At 40.8% G+C, this 21,821-nt stretch overlaps 1 protein-coding gene across 1 annotated transcript; it reads left to right on the plus strand.

Moving 5' to 3' along the window:
* The first annotated feature begins 8,720 nt into the window (after nucleotides 1-8,720).
* LOC138607935 (protein shisa-like-2A) lies at nucleotides 8,721-16,049 on the plus strand. Its single transcript, XM_069680596.1, has 3 exons — nucleotides 8,721-8,902; nucleotides 13,268-13,404; nucleotides 15,837-16,049. The coding sequence occupies exons 1-3, from the start codon at nucleotides 8,721-8,723 to the stop codon at nucleotides 16,022-16,024; spliced, it is 507 nt and encodes a 168-aa protein (XP_069536697.1). The 3' UTR covers nucleotides 16,025-16,049.
* The last annotated feature ends 5,772 nt before the right edge of the window (nucleotides 16,050-21,821 follow it).

Consider the following 21,821-nt stretch of genomic DNA (forward strand, 5'->3'; position numbering starts at 1 on the left):
TTGGCACAGTTTTTGAAAACTTTGGGAGTTCTTTGCACTTGTTTAATGTAGTTTATCACTTGGACGACATCTCTTAATGTTTCATGAAGCACTGGAACCATATCCTTTGCTGCCAGGGCCTCCCGATGCAAAAAACAATGCTTCCAAGTTGCATTCGGAGCTCTGTCAAGTATTCTCCTCACGCCCAAGTTTTTTCCTGTCATGGAGGCAGCGCCATCAGTTGTGATACCGACGCACATGTCCCAGCTTAGGCCCACTGAACTTAAATACAAGTCCACGGAGCTGAAAATGTCCTCAGCAGTTGTAGTAGTAAGGAGCTCTCTTGTGCAGAGAAATTGTTCCTGTAAGTCCCCGTCCCACACATGTCTCACGTACACGAGTAAAACTGCTTTGTTTGTAATGTCTGTAGATTCGTCAATTTGTAATGCAAAATGACCACTTGCCTTAATGCGAGCTGTGGTCTGTTGTTTGATGTCATCCGACATGTCTTCAATTCGCTTACTTATAGTGTCATTTGACAGAGGTATAGTTACTTTTCAGTTTGTCTGCTGCGGATTGATCCAACACCTCTCTGACCATGTCCATGGCTGCAGGTAAGATAAGGTCCTCTGCAATGGTGTGGGGCTTCTTTAACTTAGCAATACGATGTGCCACCTGGTAAGATGCACGGAGTGCCTGGTCTTGCTTGGAGCACGAAGAAGTAAGACACTTTTTTGATGTCCTCAGGTCTTGAAGTCGTCTTTGAAAGTACTCAACAGGTTTATCTTTGAGAGAGGGGTGTTTGGTTTCCAAATGCCGCTTCAGTTTTGAAGGCTTCATGCTTTCATGTGCCGACACCTCGCTGCGCAAAATACACTGAGGTTTTTGTCCTCTTTTGTCCTCAATGTAGGAAAATCCATATTTCATATATTCGTTATCATATTTACGTTTCGCAATGCTCAATTAGCATTTAAAAACAAACTTTGCGAGTCTTCTTCTATGCTGTGAAATGGCGAGTGTCAGTTAGCATTACAGGGCATTATCGCCATGATTATCGCCACCTATTGTTAAGGAGTGTGACTAGATGGCACTTCGCTGCATAAAACAATCATCTTCAAAATAAAAGCACAGGATTTTTTTTATCCTCTTCAAATTAAAAGCACAGGCTTTTTTTCTTAACATTTTTTTTTGCCCGGGCAAAGGCCCGCGACCCACTGAAAACGGGTCCGCGACCCACCAGTTGAGAACCACTGATTTAAAGGGAAGACAATTTTGAATGAGGCAGAGTATGTTATCTTGATGTTTTAGTTTATTTGAAGGTGTCCAGAGTGTAGCAGCCAGTGTGTGTGTGTGTGTGTGTGTGTGTGTGTGTGTGTGTATGGGTGTGTGTGAGAGAGAGAGAGAGAGAGAGAGAGTTTTAGGGGAGAGTTTGGTAAGAGAGAGAGAGTGCTGTAATGTGTATGTGGCGCACGCAAAAGATGTGGTCACATTTTGTTTGGGAAGTACGTACCTGACTGTGATAATCATATGTGAATTTCAGCTATTGCTGGTGATTTATTCTCTGTGTTAAAATACACTTATCTAGTTTTTGTGGACTTGTTAACCTGGTGCAATACCCAGCAGCGTCAGTAGGTGGCAGCAGGACGTTTGGCAGCCAACCAGAACCCCGCTTTGCGTGCTTGTTGACCCTCTCACCATTCTGCTACGTGGATCAATGCAGCAACAGCCTAACGTTGTCCTGTCTGCTCATTAAACCTTTTAAACAGGTTAGTGTCATGTATAAGCATGAAAAACACGCAAGAATGGTACTTTAAAATATGTTAATGTATTTGTGCGGACTGTATGTGAGTTGGAAGTGTGTTTTGATAATGTTTGTGCCACTGAAATATAGTCCACCACCGTCCATGGGCCCCGCCATCTTAGCGATTTAGCAGTTTGTTTATTGTGTGTGTATACCTGCTCCTGTCTGCTCATTAAAACAGCATTAACTGTTGTATGGTCACATGCCTGGGACCTGCAACATGTATATGTGAGTATGAGATTGAGTGAGAGAGATTTGTTATTTCTGATGAGATGAACAATTTAATTATGGCCACAAAATCAACAACCCCTGGCTGGCCCCGGAACCACTCTACAAGGTGTGAGGTTAGCCCCAGATGTATTTGGCTCAGCCCCAGATGTTTTCAAGTCCTAAAAAAGCAACTGGCTCACACAGTAAAATCGAGCAGTTAAGCTTTCATCAATTGCTGTTTGCAAAGGCTGACCTTTCCCAGAGTGCAGCAGATCCCTGCTGAGGATGCTGCTATGTCATGTGGTCTTTTATATGTATCACAATTGGGTAATTACGTTTGTGTTTGAAATATTGACCTTTTAGATCAGCTCCCTCTTTGGGATTTTCAGCAAAAAGGTGTTAAAGAATGGAGCACACTCACAGATCAGAGGTGACTGACATCACCTCAGCTGAAAATGCAACTGAGCTTAGAATTGAGCTGAATGTCAGGTTTCACATGCAATCATTCAATTGCATTTTTTGTACATACTTTGGGCGTGGCTGTGCTGCTGCACCTGAGGTATAAATAAGAGGAAGATCACTGTCTTATCCTGATCAGGGTCACAGGGGGGCTGGAGCTTATCCCATTCTGTATTAGCACTGGATGGATGGATAGATAGATAGATAGATAGATAGATAGATAGATAGATAGATACTTTATTGATCCCGAGGGAAATTTAGGTATCCAATAGCTTACAAGACATATGACATCACACATCTGTCACCCCAAAATGTAGTATACAGTATGCAAACAAAAGCATAATTTACAGTATGCCAAAAATACCAGGATGTCGTAGGCTACTGACTCAGAAAAAAATCTCCTGTATGCATCGGACCAGCATGCCTCACCTACTGTATCTCACAGAGCAAAGAGCTGGAACATCACAACCACAGTTGAAATAGCGGATGGCAGCAGCATTCAAGCAGAAGGCGGCGCTTAAGCTAAAGAAGCGACGGTTTGCTTTGCAGGTTATTGTTCACTTCCGCTTTCCAAAACTGGAAACTTGCACCTGGCGTAGCTTACCGCAAAGTACATTTGAACAGCTCTAGACTACCACTTCACGCAGTATGCTGTACAGTAGTACATGTGATTTTGAACACAGCCAACCTTTAACATTCACATTCACACCTACGGGCAATTTTAATCACCAATGAACCTAACGAGCATGTCTTTGGACTGTGGGAGGAAGCTGGAGTAGCCGGAGGGAAGCCACGCATGCACGGGGAGAACATGCAAACTCCACACAGAAAGGCTCCCTTTATCCCAACTGGGATTCGAAGAACCTAGGAACCTTCTAGCTGTGAGGCAACAGCACAAACCACTGCACCACTGTGCAGCCCTTTGATGATTATATGCTTATAAATATGTCGAAAAATTCTACCTACAGAGGAGAATGTACAGTACTCGTTTATTGAGTCTATCAACAAGGTTACATACGTGTTTCTAGAGTATCCTGTAACATGTTTGTTTCATCCATGCTTACAAATACAGTAAATTACGTAGAATACATCCCTGATTTAATGCACCACCCGGTGAGCATGCAAGTGACCTTGAACAAACGTACCCTTGATGTTGCCTGATAAACAAGTGCGCACTTGGTCCTGCTAAATGCTAAATACTAACCTGCCCACGGTGTACTCTCCAACAGGGACTTCTGCATCACTGATGAACATTTAGCTTCTTTCACCCCGAGTTTGTGACACCTTTCTGCTGTTTTTGATAATCCATGATGAGCCTGCAGAGCGTCTTTCTGCTCAAAATGTTCCAGCACAGAGTGGGAGAAAAAGGCTGAGTGGGCTGGTGATCATATTTACTGAGAATAATCAAGCTGAGAATTTGATTTTGGAGAACATCAGGTGCATAAAACGCACAGAATGACGTTAAGATAGGTGGGTAGAAAACACACTATCCATAGATGAACATCACAGCGGCGTGTCCAGACTTTGTTCTTGCACACTCACTCTCTTAGCAGTGCCTCATGGAGACTGGTACCTGGGCCACACACTCGTCCACAGGTGTTTCAAAGGAGCCAAAGTGTTGGTGTAACAACAGCTGCTCTCGTGTTGTTGAACACATTTTTTTCTATCCTCCTTTGTTGGATGATGAAGTGAATTTGTTCAGACACTCTGGCACGAGCTGTCTGCCGGGCTGATCAGTGCCACAGGCTCAAGATGGATGGGCTTTATGGTGCAGGATTCAGGGTTCGTTTTTGTTGTGGTCCTTATAATGCTCAGTTTTTCACAGAGGGCTTGGTGCGGTAGGTTATAGTTTGATCTATCAAAGACAGGTCAAGAGATCCGAAGGATCTTTTGAATGCATCAGATGTGGATGGCTTATGTCGTATGTATAAGGTCCCATGACTCTCCATAAAGCAGGGTGAGGGAACACACAGCAATGTTGGTGCTGACCTTCAGACAGACTCTATCTCTCGCTCCCCCTCTCTCTATCTCTCTCTCTCTCACACACACACACACACACACAAACACACACTGTAATAGCATGTATTTACTATTTCTGTCTCTAATCACTCTGCCCTTTGCTTTCATGTGTTTGTGGCTGCAAACACGTATGAAAGCTTGTGGCTGAAACCGTAACATTGACTTTTAACTGCACCACTTTAGTACAATTACACACCTTTTACCTAATGTGGTTGGGGTACACGCTACAAAATAATCAAGCCGATTTTGGGCCCGATTCCCCCCTTCCGACAAAAGTAAGAAAAGATTTTTTGATGGTTCTAAAGATTATCTTAAAAAAAAACAAAAAAAAAGATCCACTTGCAAGTCTGAGGAAGAGCATGTTGGCTCGGAACGTCACTTTGAGCTGAATAAACCCTGCTGTGGGAGCTTCCTGGTGTGCGGATCTTTATATATGCTTGCTTGTTTTGGATCCAGCAGCCACTGGGGATGTGTGTGTCTATATTTGATTTTTTGCTCTAAAGATTATCTTGGCAGATTCTTCTGTGGTATGAGGTATGTTAAGAGCTATTTTACTTACCCTGAAATATTAAATATGATCAATATTTACAATCCAGTATCCTGTTGGGTGGGGGAACCCCTGAGGACAGCTGAGCATGCACTCTGTGGATTGTCACATGGCCAAGCTGCCACTGTAACATGTACAGCCCATGTTTACGGTGTCTCCTCGACTTCATCCAGAGTTTTTTCATGTTTCTTTGTGAATTTTCAGTAAAAAGTCCGAAACTATTATCACCAATTCGTCCTGCATGTCGTCCGCCATGTTTGTTTACTCTAACGTCATGTTTGACCACGAGAGATATTTGTGAGATTTCCAGTGTTGAGATTCAGACTCTTGTTGTTGGTGAATGAGTCTGTGAGTGTGTGGTGTGCTGTTTGGGTCTTATTTTTGCTTTTCACACACTACAGGAACAAAACTGTTAGATCTATCATTATTTGTCATCATGAGTGGGGTCTCTCACATTTTCAACGATTTTTAAAATCTCTGAGTGCGAGCCAACCTTTAGTAATCTTTCTTCAAGTGTCAAACTGTAAAGTTCACTGGTGCTGGCAGATTTGAAGCTAAAAGCATGAAACAACACGATACGATTTTAAAGAGATGTCCAAAGTTTGTACCCTGAAATTATCGTTAGCACTCGGCCTGTGGCCTTGTAGCTATGATCAATTCACAGCCATGCTTATACTCTGGACAACGTTGTTCCCTCTTGTGTGATATCACTTGAATTACAAGTTATTTGTCCATCATTTTCTAAATAGGATATTATAACTTGTCCTATTAACAACAGATATGACCAAATAGAGTTTACTGTTTCATTGTTGATCTTACACCACCAATCTTACTCCTGTTACATCCATGAGGTGGTATTTGTCTTGTACATAAGTTTGGCTAAGTAATGTATTTGGCTGTGATTTGTTTGTTTCTTTAAGCAAACAGATTTTGTTTCTAGTACAAGTACATTAGTTAAACATTTTCTTTGCATCTAGACAAGGGCTCTGGTTTTCAGTGTATTCTACAGGTTTTAAGATATTGCAGGGATGGCCAATATTTCCCATAATGCTTTGGCTGGACTGACTACCTCAGGTAATAAAGCAGGACCCAGCTTAATAAATCATAGCAAGTTCCAACCTCATATCAACTCACTGCAACCGAGGGCCCCGAAATTGATCAATTTTGAATGATTGCCCACAATTTAATTTTTTGAATAAGTTTGAAGCCAGGCCATTTGTTATGGCTTATTTAACCACTGATTTATTTTGCATGTGTCCATATTCCATATCCATATGTGCAGATATGCATTTCCATCGTCTCACATGATATACATCATCATAGATAAATTAATCATAGAATTAAACCTGCCGCCAGGTTCATGGGTTTATGCAGTGAATCAGAATTATAATGATCAAACATTAAAGCTACTGTGAGGAAGTTTTGTGTCGATCTTGGTGACCCCTGTGGACAAAGTGGTACGTCTTATCTCTTCGCTGATGTTGTCCTGTAGAGGCTGTTTCCACAGCGTGCTGTAAATCACTTTGATGCAGACACGGCAGCAGCGATAACAGGCAATAGAAATAATTAGATAGAAAAAGACGATTTTCTCGCTGATGGTCTTGTTTGCTTTTGTAGCTCATATAGAGGCATCAGTATTAAATTCAGTCAGTTTTCTAACCAGCTAAGAAGTCTTCACAGGAACTTGAAGTTTAATAAGGCAACATATGTATTAGAAAGGTCATTTAAGAGCAGACATATCGTCCTATGTCTTTGATGTAATTCACCACTAGAAATAACTATATTAGCCCGCCCCTTTTTAAAAAAAAAATTACTTTGCTGTTTTTAACATCATAAGTGGCAAACATGGATTATTCTTTATTCATTAGTATTTCATATTAGTATGACAAAGAATGTGTGTTTCTTGGTGTTTTGCCTCTGAGGTGGTGAAACCATCTGCCTCTTGAACATAATAGGATCCATTCTCCCTCGCTGTCACTAACCTCAAGCTAACAGTGGCCAACTGTCAGCCAAGAAAGACCCTACTGTATTTGCCATTTTAGACATGAATTGTCACGTGTCCATTAGAACTAGTGAGTTTTTCTACACAGCAAAACATGGTCATGATGTTACGCCCAACCCTGAGGCGGCCCTGTGGGGCTAACAACTATTCACAATCTGACCCAAAAGTAACCAAGTGAAACACCTTGAAACACTTAAACACAAGCCGTTCATGCCGTCCTTATGTGCAACCCTCCACCTCCCCATCACCGCCCAGTCTTCATCATCAGCTCATCTTCTAATCAGCCTCAGATGACATCATCAACCAACACCTCCACCTCCAGGGTCCGGACTCCATAGATCTTGCGGCCGTTCAGGCCTGACACCCTTCGATCACCATATCTCCAGAGTCTAAGTGCCAAATCCCAATCCCAATCTCACCCTACCCCAGCCTTTTAGCATATTCTAAATAAACTATTTTTATAATGTTTAATGGAGAGGTCTGTGTGAATGCTTCATGCACATGCTTGTATTTGTCACCATGCTCGCAACATGAATCTGGGGATGGGAATGTCAGTCAGGTCTAAAAGCTATGACAAAAGTTTCCAGCTTTGGGCCTGTGACGTTCAGCCCTCTGCGCACTGGAATTAGTATTTTCACTGCTGACTGCCCGTGCATTCAAAGACATTTATTCTTCATGGGTTAAAAAGTTAAATGCATTAGTAATAACTGACCTGTTACAAGTTCAGGGTGTAGTTTGGAGAGTTTTTATTTCAGCAAAGGATTTTTGTTGTGGTGGTTAATTGCAGGGAATAAGGATCCAGCGACAGCAGGAGTGACTGATGATGAATGGAGAAGCTGGCGTGAGCTGAGAGAAAAGTGGGAAGTGTGGAGGGGGCTGGCAAGCAGAAGCAGGTAGCCAGCAAATATCCTGGGACAGAATGAAGAAAGCTTAATACACGAAACACGAAGATATAGAAGAGTTATGAATTTCTTTTATTTTTTGGGGGGTAACTCTCGCTGTAATTGAAACAACGATCGTACAAAGAATGGATGAAGACTTGAGAGACATGCTGCAGGAAGATGATGAGCTGATTGCATACAGGTGTTTAGGGAGGTGCATAGTTTCTCTATTTACAGCAGCAGTCCTTACAAAGTGTGTACTTAGCATGCAGTATGCCTACATTTGGACATACTACTTTGTCATAATTGCACCTTTGGGATTAGATAATCACAAAGTATGCTGGCTTGCACACTACAAAATGTGATCAGATGTTGGAGGACATCCAGGTATCCAGGTATGCATTTGACTGATTAGCATACTGAATAGTATGGGAGTATTGGTTATGGATTGCAGCCTAAGAATCTGCTAGTGGATGGACACAGCCATGACATGAAGAGGTTTTCCAGTGATTATGAGAAGGTGTAGGTGTGAGAGAGTAGGATCATTATGTATTAAGGTAATATAATATCCCCTTGTTCATAGGATGGTGTCCCGTAGGTATATAAAATGTATGTTTATTTATTAAATGTATTCGAAGATTGTGAGGTTGAGAGAGAGAGGGGAAGAGGGGGGGGCAGAGAGAGAGAGAGAGAGAGACTCTGGGCGCGCAGTGACTCTCCTGCGGCTGCAGAATCACACACACTGACAGCGATGAGAAGTTGCAACAGTGGGGATTTCATGCACGCTTCATCTAATCCGGCCACCCATGCTTCGTGTTTGATATGAGCTCGGACTGCGAAAGTTACTACAGTAAAGAAAACGTGCTCGTGGAGGGCTTCACGTGTCCGAAAGCGGACAGTGACAGCACGGCACTTTTCTGCTGCGGGTTCAGTGACTTGAAGTACTGTTGTGATGACCCCAACAGCTTTTTTCCTTACGAGTATGGATACATGTGGTGGTTAAGGTAAGAAAACTGCAGTTAAATTAATATGCAGATTTTTTACCCCCCTTTCAGGACATGTGTCTGCTTCTACAGTGGAAGGTAAACGCACCTGTTTGTATCATTACGCAGCGTAATCTCCAAAACGCGGTGTGTTTAATCTGGCAAGGTTTCTTCTGCAGCAAACATTCAGTGTTTGATCATAAGACATTTTAGACTTTGAAGCTTTAAGGGTTAAAGAACTTACATGTATGGATTAAAAAGGACACAATCTCGTGTTTGTGTAGGAGTTCCTCATCAGATGCCAACCTGTTGACATTTTTTTGGCTCTAATCAGGCTAATTGGCCGTCACAAGTGACAAGCTAAGGACTAATTAGGAGGGCTTTGATTTAGAAAACACTATGTGGCCCTTAAATATGCACACATCCAGCCTATATGATAAAATGGGGACTGGGGACAGTAATGTTATCCAGCAATAATGTTATTTTTATGCAACGTGATGATAAGATTGTCGGATGTGACATGTGGTAAAAATGTGTAAATTCTGGAGATTTTCCAACAACAAGAAAATAATTACCAAAGTATTAATGCACTTTAAACTCGTTTTTTTTCATCATTAGAAACAGAATAACAAAAAACTAGAGATGATTTGTGTCTCCAGATACCCTATGAGCTTATGTGCCAATACAGCACCAACTGGATGCTAGTGTTCTCCTGTTTTTTAATGTTTTTATTCTTTTAAAATGTATTTTATTGTACACTACATGAAAGTCATGGCATAACTTGTATGTAAGGTATTATGAGATCATAGCAAGGTCCCAATCTGCTTGTTATTGTCAGTATCTGCACCCAAACTGATACTGTACTGTGAAGCATACTGGTGCATCCCTATTCAGAACTCATGGGGAGAACAAGCAAACTCCACACAGAAATGCCCCCTATGTCATGAACTGGAATTTAAACCAGGAACCTTTAAGCTGTGAGTTTACAGCGCTAGCCACTGCACCACAGTGCAGCACATGGTGCACCTAATGGAACCAATCATAATATTACCTCATATTTTAATTTATAATCCTGCTGTTTCACTAAAAAAAATAACATAAAATTGAAATTGTAATGCTTCAATTGCGTGAGTTCCCTCCGGCTTCCTGCCACAGTCCAAAGACATGCTCGTTAGGTTTAAGTGTGAGCGTGAAAGATCGAGAATGATAAATTATGGATGGATGGATGCTTCAACTGGTTTAGATGAAAGACTAATTACACGTTGTCACATTCCTTTGCATACCTGCTCGGGTATCTCATGCAGATAGTTGTCTCTAAGATATCGGTTTCTGAGATTTCAGCTGTTAACATAATACAGTGCATGTGGGTGGAATCAGTCAGTGGTGATCTGTGAATAAAGAAATTCTTCAACTACGTTTCACTGATTCCTGTTCTTTGAAGCAGATAACCAACACACCTCACCGTCAGCAGTGATCGTAGGGTCTCTTTCTTTAGCTGATGCACTCAGATGTGTTCTCTCTGAGGTGTGCAGATTTAATAAAACATGAACTCCATTCACCTCTATTGTAATGGGAAGGAAGGATGTTATAGATATTATAAAAATGACTGTCATGATATCAACTTTTCTTACGATATTTGGCATGATCTTGTTATTGACCTCCATACTGCCTCTGTGTGCTTGTTTACATTAGTGTCACCAACATTTTAAACAGTTTCCCCACCATTATTACACTCGTGCCGTTGTTTCTGTACTTTTCACTTGGAAATGTGTCTGATATGTTTTTTCTGCAAAATACATTTAATTACCTTGTAAAAATCCTCCCAAGGCATCTCCTCCTTCTCCCTCATTAAAAATTCCTGAATCTGCATAGTCCCGTCCACTACTACGTTTCTCCTTTCGTAAAATTACAGCCAAAAACAAAACACGTCTCTGCCATCATTTAGCGGCAACTTGTTGAAATTTAGCGAGCTTGAAATATAGTAATAAGTAGTAGTAACTACATTGTCAAAAATGACAATGACGGTTACAGCTGGCTCGCACATCACCGAAGTGGTTGCCATAGGTTACAAATAATGATATGCACAGCATCATTCCATCCATTAAAGGGATTGGCTCCTTAGGTTTGTGACGTCTCAAACATGCCAATATGAAAACTTGTTGTTCAGCCTGTCCTTGGTACACAGTTTAAAAGCAGACAGGACCAGCCATGGAGATGACTGCTTATGTTGTCCCTGATATGTCTTGTAGAGGGGGTCTTCAAAAATAACAATATAATTTATTCCCAATAAATTCTCAGTCAATAAATCGTCCAACAAAAGTAGTTGTCCCAACAGGCAAAATATTAAAACCAGGATAAATAAACCAAAACTGTCTGCATGGCTAATATTAAATGGTAATGCACTGCAACAATGCTTAATTTGCAAAACATATGAGATGCTCATTTTTTACTACTTAATGAAATATTTTGACTCTTTTCAATCTAAGAAAAGTAGATACATGTTTATAGTGAGCTGTGAATCTGTTTGCTACTCACGTAACGTGTCACCACACTGCTCTGTAGGAGTTTTGATCCAGTGAAATTAGCCAGCTCTGGACCATTCTGCATCATTATGTGTCATTATCTGTAATAAGAAGTTCCACAGAAACACTGCAGGCCTTTTACTGGAGGGCTTCACTTCTCTCAAGGCACAGAGTAGGTGCATATGATAAAGGCAGGAAAACAGAACACATCACTCATGCAGTCTGATCAGATTTGAAGCAAACAACAACAGTAACAAATGTGGACATGTTTTAAACATCTTCAATTTTCTTCCAGTTTCATTTGTCCCTTTTGTCCCAGCTATCAGCGTGAAGAGTCGGGCCTCCATGCTGTGGTTTCACTTTAATTACACTCCAATTGTCTGTTTTGTTTTCTAGCTGACAGTAAAAAAACAATCAATTTTACCACATATGCATGTAGAAAAAGCATACAATGGTTTAATCATGCAGCATTGTGGCTTTTCTTAAATCACAAAACAGAGCAAAAGTAAAAAGTTTTCTCTGAATGTCCAGATGATTCAGTCATAGGTCACCGTCATGGTGACCTATGACTGAATCATCATGGTTCTTTTAGACATCTATTTTCTTTACTCTATCTAGGAAATAATTGCAACTTGGATATAAACACATGGATCCATCGTTTTCCACTGAAATGAGGGAAGACAAGCAGATGATGCCTGTCCAAAAAATGACATAAATCTTTGCAGAACTTAACTAAACCAAACTAGTTATTTCTCGACCAGTAGTGTGACATGACAAGGAGAGGTCAGTTGGATTTATCCTCTGGGCGCCATGAATGTCTGCACAAAACGTAATGGCAATTCATCCAGCAGTCGTTAAGATATTTAAGTCTGAACGAAAGCCTTGGACTGACAAATGAGCAGCTGGTTATGTTTAGCATTGTCTTAACCCTCCACAGCAGAATCCTGTCCAAGCAGTGAGCTAACATTAGCTGGGCGGGCATGTAAAGTTAGCTAAGCGTTTGATGACAGTATTTTTCATCAGTTTGTCTGCACTCAGTTGACCAAATGGTCCATTCAGCATACACTAGCCTATCTTTAACTGTTTTATTTTCAGTTCATGGGTTGCAGTGAGGCTCAGTGTCTTGTTTCTCACCTTCTAAACATTCAGACTCCTGTGTGGATAAATAGCTGGACTATGATCGACAGCCAGAGCATGCTGTCACAAACTATCATCAATGGGTCCACCTGAATGAGTTCAATGGATTTCTTTTTACTGCTTGTTTTTGTCTGTGGTTCTGCACATCCCCAGGAGGTGCACACAGCCCGGTGTATATTTTGTCGACTTCTTCGGGAGTTGTGTTTGGATGACCTTTTTTTTTTACTTCCAGCTATTTCAGGCTGACTGGTGCCCCATTTGATGTCCTTTTAGCGATGTCAGGCTCAACACAGCTTGGAAAAAGGATTAGTTTCATAATAAGCCACAGCAGCCTGCTAATCGTAAAATCGCAGATGTTGCTGAATTAATTTTAATTGTAATATAATTGTTAAAAGGATGCCAAGATGAGTTGATCATGGTGTAGGTTTTTTAACCATAAAAGACATATATAGTCTTAGATATGTCTGAAAAAGGACAAGCAAACAACTTTAAAATGCTTTTTTCTTGAATAATAGTGAGTGATGTAAATTTTGCTTGTTGGGTTGCTTGATATGTGTTGCTCAGTGCTTCATCTGGTTGTTGACTTTGTATTTAAACTCTGCTTGAAAGATTTACTTTTGCTTTTGGTCTGATGGAACCTTTATGCGTCTACTCTCTGATATCTCCCAGCTGTTGTGGTGATCTATGTGCTTCACCTGCTGTCTCTTTGTTCCCTGTTCTTTTACAGTCTTGGAGCTCTTGTGGGTCTCTCTGTAGCAGCTTTGGTTCTTCTCGCCTTCATCATCACCCTTTGTGTCCTCTGCTATCTGTTCATCACCACCAAACCCAGAGGTCTGGACAACGGCCTGCCGCTCCGAGCACCAGGTACTGACTGCAGCTCTGTCTCTCTTTATCTCTCTACTTCAAACACATTAATAAAACACACTGAATTATTTATTAGTGACCTCCTACATTTATTGATGGCTGACCCAACAATTTTAAAAGGATAAAACTACCAGTATTTAGCAAACCACCTACTGGTTATTTTAATATAAAAACTGACCCCTCATGCATTCAGTGCTCTTCACTATAATCAAACTAAAGAATACAATTTCAAAGCGTGCACAGTTACATTCAAGAGCACAGAACAGGTACGTCATGTTTTTTAATCATCATTTCATCTAAAAATTACTCTCATATCTTTTCTACAACTGCAGTCTCTATTATAATCCAAAAAGCCACTTCTACATCTGTCTGTTTTATCTGTTATAAAAGTAACATCAGTAGAAAATTGACCATGTCAATGGACCACACAAAGTATCCTGATGTCGCTAAGAAGGCAGTCTTTATCTCCAACTTCATTAAATTTGCATGTGAGGTATTAAAACTGCTGAATCAACTGATGAAAGGAAATCCTACTGCTAGCTCCGATTTAGCAACATATTTCTACATAGCTCTACTGTTAAAGAAACAGTTTTCCACTGCCTCTTCTGGCTAAAAGTATGCTTTTTGTGTTTAGCGCCGAGAGCTACATGATGAAATCGATACCAGAGGTGGTTAGCCTAGCTTAGCATAAAAACTGCAAACAAGGGGAAGCAGTTAGCCTGGCTCTTTCAAAGCCATCACATTGAATCTTGGACATTTCTACTAAACCAGAGATGTAAAATGACAAATTTAGTCAGTTATTTGCATTTATGTGCTGCAACTATTTGTTGACTCCATAGCAGTGTCCCAATTCAGGGGCTGCTTACTTGGGCGGGAGCAGCTGGTGACGCAAACAGGAAATCCTCCGTAGACCAGACCATATCATTTCAGTTTGGCCTTCGCGGTCTACATCGTTTGTAAATGACTCATCCTCTGTAGGCCGCATCCTTCGAAGGATGCAGCCCCTGAACTGAGACACAGCTCATGGCTGCAGTTTGTGTAGAAAGCAGTCACTCTAAAACCTCTAATTATCTTTCTTTAAATTTATCTGTGTTTAAAGTTTAAACAAATCAGATACAATTTGTTAATTAGTGAGCTTTAGAGCTATTTGTAGCTACATTTGTGAACTTGCTTTTGGGCTAGCCAGCTAGGCTAACTGCCTCCGCCCTTGCCCCATGCTTGACCAACAGGCATGAGTTTGATGTCAACTTTTATTACTCTGGCAAACAAGACATTCTTTTAAGGTGTTGAAAAGATGGAGACTTTTTGTTATATATGAACAACAAATGGTATATTTGTTTCTTTGCAGTGACTCAATTATGCTGCTGAAACCACACATCGTATGCTAGCAGGTTAACAGGCGAACGAGCAGGCAGGTAGGGGAGGACTGATCCTGACTGTTAAATCACAACAGAAAAATCATGGGATAGTTAAACCTGATGAATTGATTACTACACTGTGGAGGCCTGAGGCATGTCTCTATTTGTAGCTTAGCAAACAGACTGGCACAGAGTGGGTGTAGAGATGGGAAAGAAATACTGCTGGGTTGATAAGTTGATGAACAGCAGGAATGCAGGTTAGACAGGTGTGCATAATCAGCAGGGATCAGCAGGAGGTAGGAGAGTCAGAGAGGCATTTCAACTCCCACATTACAGAAACACAGATACTGAGAGACAGGCAGAAGCCATGGAGAAGAACAGACTACATGTAATCCTCTATGTGTTGTTGAAGACCGGAGAGGAGCAAGTTGTGATTATAATGAGGCTAATTAGTTAGTTGACCACTTGTGTTTCCTGGAGATGAGATTGTTGATGACAGCCGTTGTTTACTTGTTTGACTGTAAAAGCTACGCAGCTTGTGGCAGTTGTACGACGCCAACCAACAGAGAAGCCTGCGGGGAAAGCAAACAACAGTCCTGTCTTTGATGCACAGGCTGTCACAAATACATCAATGTATGAGAAACACTGAGAGCTAACATGCAGGGGAAAATAAGCAGACAATTAGTATAGCCTACCCACTAATTAGTGTTAAACGATACTTTCACCCCCTAAAGGCCGTCATGGACAAAAAAATCAACTTAAGAGACCAAAACTGTTTTTGTCTCCAGGCTGTAAACATGATACATTCTGCTGTAAAGTTTGTCAGTTTAACATGATGCCTCATGGGGATTGACTCGATTTTGAGCATCAGCCAAGTTGCCACTGGAGGAACTTTTTGTCACTTCTGTGATGGTGTCTTTTTTCAGGCACAGAGACTGCTGCTCAGGAAGACACACAAGGGAATGGATGCCTTGAGTTATCAAAATAAAAGCAGTTGAAATAAACTGTTTATTTAAACATGCTGTGTGTCAGGCTCTCCACAGAAATGTTACTAATGAATTATCTCTTTTCCAGGCTCGAATTCGAGTCCACAAGGACCGGGGCCGAGTCATATCAGCACTGTTGCTGCACCTCAACGCCCCAGGAAACACTTCTTCAGGGCCAAGCTAGACTGTGACAACCAGCCCCCAGACCCTGACCGCCTCTTCCAGCGCTGTTTCATGGCCACTGTGACGTCTATTAACGTCGAGGGTCCTGCATAGACTGATGGACTGTTTGACCTTTTAACTCGATACTTTTATACTTGGCGGCCCCCTCCTTTGTCACCAATACTCTGTATGTTTTCTCACTTTGTGTAGGGCTTAATTTAGCTTTCCACAGTATCAAAACGTTATCTTTCCCTGACTCAGTTAAACACAATTGCAAAAAAGCTTGTTGAAGTCGTCAGTGTTCAAGTTTTTAATGTATTCATTAAAAACTGTGGAGAAGAACCAAAGTGAGGCAATTTTGATTATGATGCTTTTTATTTGAATGTATTACATGAAGTTTGGGGAGTTAATCAAGTTATTCTCTGTTTTGATATTGATTTGGTGTGTCTGTTGCACCAAATCAAAGTGTTTTTGCTCCAGATAATCAACTGAGAAAACATTTTCATTCCCAAATCATATTTTTGCCTGCCTTTGAGAAAACAAAACAGTATTGATGCAGTTTGAAGGATAATCAAAAAGCAGGAACATTTTGGGCTGTAACAGTCAAACATTTCTGCGGTGGTAAATAAACCGAAACAGGTCTTCAGATAAAGATGTTTGCTGACTGCAAAATCACAACAACTGAAAACAGCTCATGTGGAATTTAAAGTGTTGGAGAAAGATGAGATGGGCCGAGTTATTAAACATTTATCACATCTCATTCCCTTAAGTCAAAGGGTTGTTAGAGCCTGTTGCTCATGCATGTGATGTTAATCTAATACTGAAAAGATACGCAGGATTCAAAGCTTGTTTTCAAAATAAGATCCACCGAGAAATGAGCTAAAATCATTCTCTGAATGATGATCATCCACTGACATCACAGATTGTGCACTGTCTGGCTGTGTCTAAATCTCAGCGGGCACTTGGTGCATCTGCATGTTGTTTATTCCATTTATTTGTGCTGGTTCTGGTTTGTCCTTACTTAAACCCTGGCTACAAACTCTGACTGATTGATACGTGGGTAATGGCAGGGGTTGAATAATAGATTTTTTTGTGATAAAAAAAGAGCTGTTGATTTGAAAAAGAAACTGCTTCAGTATGTTTACACACTAGAGATCCCGTGGCAGCTACAGTCACTGACAACTGTAGACCCTCCAACCCCAACTTGGTGTTAGCCTCATGATCTTTGTCATCACTTGCACATTGCATACATGTTAACATCATGCAGTCAGTGTGATGAGTGGACGGGGTCGAGCAGTATAGAGAAAACAGAAAGAGACATGGCATTTGGGGGAAAAAAACACAGAGCTAGCCCTCCCTAAGTTTGACCTACTTTAAAAGAAAAAAAAAAAAAATGACAATGATTGTGCTATTTAGGAAAGAAGGAGATGTGTGCTGCGGAAAATAGTATTGGAAATGAATGGCTGCCCTTAAGGTGAAGTAGCCTACCTTCTAGATACTCAGAGGTCACAACATCATTCAGTGATCATCATCATCTGGATAGTTTTTGATTTGGGGTTTTAAAGTAATAATCTCGAAGATTTTCATGTCAATAAATATCTGTTAAGTCACCGTCAATCACCAAATGAGGTACCACAATGGTGATTGGCGCTATGGCCCAGTGATGAAAGCCTTTGCATTTGCAGTATTTAGTATCATTATGAACTGGGTGTCTGTGGTGACATTCACTAAAAAAATCACAAGCGGCGCCCAGTTAGTGACTCGTTTTCCATCACCCAGCAGTGGTTGGTCTGCCAGAGAGGGTAGGCGGAGCTAAGCGGCTGCTTTTCCAATAAACAGTAATCTACTATGGCTGAACAAACAAAGAAATGATCGATGACTACAGATACAACTTCAAAAATAAGTGAAAATCCAAAGAAAAAGAAACAAATTTGACTCTCAGATGAAGGCAAACAGTCTGAAAAGGAAAGTGACCGTCAGCGAGGAAAATCAAGAGGTACAACCAACCGTGGACATCTAGTTACCTGGGACGTATGCGCCTGCTATTGCCTTTTATCACCATAGGTGCCGCCAAATAGAGCGAAACTGAAACTTCGAGATTATAACTTTGATGTATGTAAGCTATGGGGTAGATTGTGACAATTTCAGGCTCCTGACTTCTTGGAGCTATAGATCCATACTGAGTACCATACCAGTTTTTGTTCTCCCTTTCATCATTTGTCACTCTCAACTCTTTGGAAGTGCACTAGTGAATCTACATGTCCATTAGATGCAGCTGGGTCATGTACAAGTTGTGTGATGCCTCTGTCTCATTTTAAATGGAAGTGTTTCAGAAGTGTATTATCCTACAGTAACCCCATGTAAAGCCATGATAGTGACACAGCTCTAGGAAAAGGCAATGCACCACTATTGGTCCAGACAGAGGTATCTGAACAACTATAAGGATATATTCTGATGAACTGTTATAAAGACATTCATGGTTCCCAGAGGGGAGGATGATTTGTGTGAGACTTTTTTTGTGGTGCCATCAAGAGGTTAACATTTTTGGCTTGTAGTAAAATGTCTTGTCATTTTTTGAGTGACTGCCTCTACATATCATAGACATTCATGGTCCCCAGTGGAGGCTTTGCATTGACTTTGACTTTGCTTTTCTGCCATAATAAAGTTGCATCAGGAGATAAGGTCAAATGAAAAGGTCCTGATACGCCCTATGAGGAGGAATCAGAAGGCAGAGATCAGTTGTCTGATCAGCAGCTGCGGCAGAGAAGAAGCTGCAGGGATGTCTGCAGCCGCAGGAGGACAGAGCTCCTTGTACAGAGAGGTGGGTGTCGGCACTCATGGGAGGCCCAACACTGCAATAAAATTAAGGATGACGTCATTATGGATTATGGATTATGGCATAGATTAAAAAAAGGTTGTGTCTACCTTAATCTGATTTAATGCACCACCCGTTAGCATGCATTGAGCCAAAGTAAAAGTCCTATACATCCTCGTATAGCCTACCCAGCAACAAGCTTTTTCAGGTCTCGTCCACTAAACATCTCTACGCCACCATGTCCTGCTCTGAAATACAGTTTCTGTTAGCTACAGTGCATGCGTCACAGGAAGTGGAGGCCTCCGTGTCGGCTTATGTGATTTGTCTTCTGTGTATTTCCTTTTGGGGTGAAAATGTTCTTTTACAGTGTTAATGAACCCCAAACTTGCACATGTTTATTACGTATAAACACTGACATGAACCCATCTCAAAGATTTGTTTTACTTTAAACCAAAATGAGGAACACCTGGTTCCACATGTGTTTATCTGTCCTGCACTGTGCATTAGAACATTAGTACATTAGAAAGTTGTTGAGGGATTCAGTCTGGATGCATCTAATACCCATCTGATAATCTGTTTTTTCGATGTATTGCAGAAGTAGTAGAACAACGTTTTGTTGTAGCTGTGAATATCCATAACATGTAAATCCCCCATCATTGTATTTTTAACAAGATATTTGGCTCCTCAAGTGCCTCTTAAGTATAAATGTGTATTTTCTAAGGTTATTAAAGTTATGAACCTCATGCTTGTTTGCTGTCTCTTGCTTTGGTGCTAAATTTAACTTTGCTCTTATTGCACTTGAAGAAGTATCTTTAAATTGGATTTTCCCCGTAAGAAATGCAAAGGAGAGTCCAATAAGCTGCAGCTGGAGCCGGAGCAGCATGCGGCAGCAGCATTTATTCTGTTATGTGATGTTTTTAACCCATCAAAGTAAACATCCCACATGTCAACATAGATTTATTTGTATTTTGTATCACTCAGCAAGTATATTAAAAGGAGAACATATCTTGAAATTGCACTCATTTTGTTATAGTATCATCATATTCCCAAATTTCCCAGGGCAGTTTGAAAGTTGTAAAGTTTAACACTATACCTTGAATTTAAAATGACTGAACACGTAAAGTCATAGGAGACCTGTGAGTATATTATTAAAGATGATATCCACCCACAATGATCCTCCATGCCTCAACTAAATAGTATTACATATCTTTGCATATACAATCCTTATATTTAATGTAATATGAAACATGCATATTACATTAGAGGTAATCACGGGTGAATAATATAGAATATAACTGTAACCCTCAGTAGATCAGAGCCTGTTTGCAGGGATGGAACAAAGGTCACACTCCTGACACAATCCACTGAAATGCATCTATTTCCAAATTTTAGTGAAGCCAGCTGCTCACGGCGAGAATCCAAAACAATAATTATAACCCCAAAATTATAATAAATTACTGGAAACTGTGCTCTGTTAGACAGTGTAATTAAGGGGACAATTAGTGCCATATCAAACTGAAAATGAAAGTAATGAGTAATGAGAACTTTTTTTAAGATGCTGTGGGGTGCTTTGACAATTTGAGATGACATTGAAGTGGGGGTTAGTCAGGTGTTTTGGTTTGCAGGTGAGTTACCAAGAAAAAGATTCAGATATGCTTTATTCCTGTCATTTAGGCCAGAGGTTCCCAACATCAGGGAATCCCCAGGAAACAGGGATCCCCTCAAGATAAGCCTGAGGGGCTGTCATTGGTGACCGTCTCTCGCCGTCTCCAAAAAGATGAATTTCCATCTTGATGTTTTTTATGCTTCAAGTGTCTGGTGTATAGGCTGCACGGTGGTGCAGCGGTTAGGGCCGTCGCCTCACAGCTAGAAGGTTCCGCGTTTGAATCCTGCTGGTAATTAGCTACTTGCCTGGTCACAGGCTGGACATGTTCACACCAACTTTTTGGGCTGTTTTTCAACAAGCTATTGAAGCTTTTGGACATGAAGAGGCAAAACAGCATATCTTGAATATTTTAGGAAATAAGGCCACGATGATAAAAACCTGTTGAGGGAATTGCCTGATGCCTTAAGCCCTCTGCGAGAACGGCAAACAGCAGGAACATTGATGGCATTGATGGTATTGTTGATGGCAAAGTGGAACCAAAACAAGGTCATTGATTTTAGAGATGCAGACACAGAGCACTCAGACATTCACTCTCTGAACCACCTGTTTCTGCAGCATAACACGGGCAATGTCTGACTTTATGTCTCAAAGAAGATAAAAGAAACTGAAAACAGAAAGACATATTGGTAACTCATCGAGCTGAGAAATAATATTAACCCACAAGAATGATAAAGTTAGGTAATTTTATTTTTAGGTGTTGGCCTGCTGGACTGTATCATGCGTCTGTAACTGGCTGCAGGTAGTTTGGTTCATTCAGTGGGTCATCTGCTGTTACTCTGTTGCATTTATTATTTACACACCAATTTTTATTTACCAAATAACTGATTTGATTCTTGATACTTCTCTCATGGACTGAACATAACAAGTAGGCTCCTGGTCTGAAATGTCGAAGTGCCTCAGAAGGTGACTAACAAAACAAATTTGTATTGTATTGAAGATGATGAGAAAATATTGAATCATCTCACTGGATTCATTATCTCATTAAAAATGACTTTAGGGTCGAAATAGTTTTTTTCAGTACACCATGAAGTTCAGACAGTAAAGCAGGGTAAGCTTTAGATCAAGGGCACGGCGACCTTGTGATTGACAGGTTGGGCAAATGAGACCTGGATGTTTTGTGCAGCATTCTGATAATAAAGGACACTCTGACGAGTTGGCTGTTCATTTTATTTTTGGTACATTTTGTTCCAAGCCTGTTTTTGCTGGCGAAAATTAACACCTCAAATAATATGACGGTTAGATGCACCTTGCTAACCAAGCATTTTACTGATGACTGAATAGCTCTGCCAAGCACAATCCCAGGGGCCCAAGGGTTCAGAGGGCCTATAAGAAGCGTCTGCTTGAAGTTTTCTTGTTGAGAAGTCACTGAAACGACACAAAATGATCACAAAAATGTGAAAAAAAGACGACAAAGAGAGAAAAAACAACTA

Source organism: Semicossyphus pulcher, unplaced genomic scaffold (genome assembly GCF_022749685.1).
Source record: "Semicossyphus pulcher isolate SPU_LCO1_2020_fin unplaced genomic scaffold, fSemPul1.0.p SCAF_4, whole genome shotgun sequence".
Classification (NCBI taxonomy): Eukaryota; Metazoa; Chordata; class Actinopteri; order Labriformes; family Labridae; genus Semicossyphus; species Semicossyphus pulcher.

Excerpts from the sequence above, each read along its gene's own strand:
- LOC138607935 (XM_069680596.1), top strand. The coding sequence starts at position 8,721 with ATGAGCTCGGACTGCGAAAGTTACTACAGTAAAGAAAACGTGCTCGTG. Across the intron at positions 8,903-13,267 it reads GGATACATGTGGTGGTTAAG|TCTTGGAGCTCTTGTGGGTC; the intron begins GTAAGAAAACTG and ends GTTCTTTTACAG. Across the intron at positions 13,405-15,836 it reads CCTGCCGCTCCGAGCACCAG|GCTCGAATTCGAGTCCACAA; the intron begins GTACTGACTGCA and ends TCTCTTTTCCAG.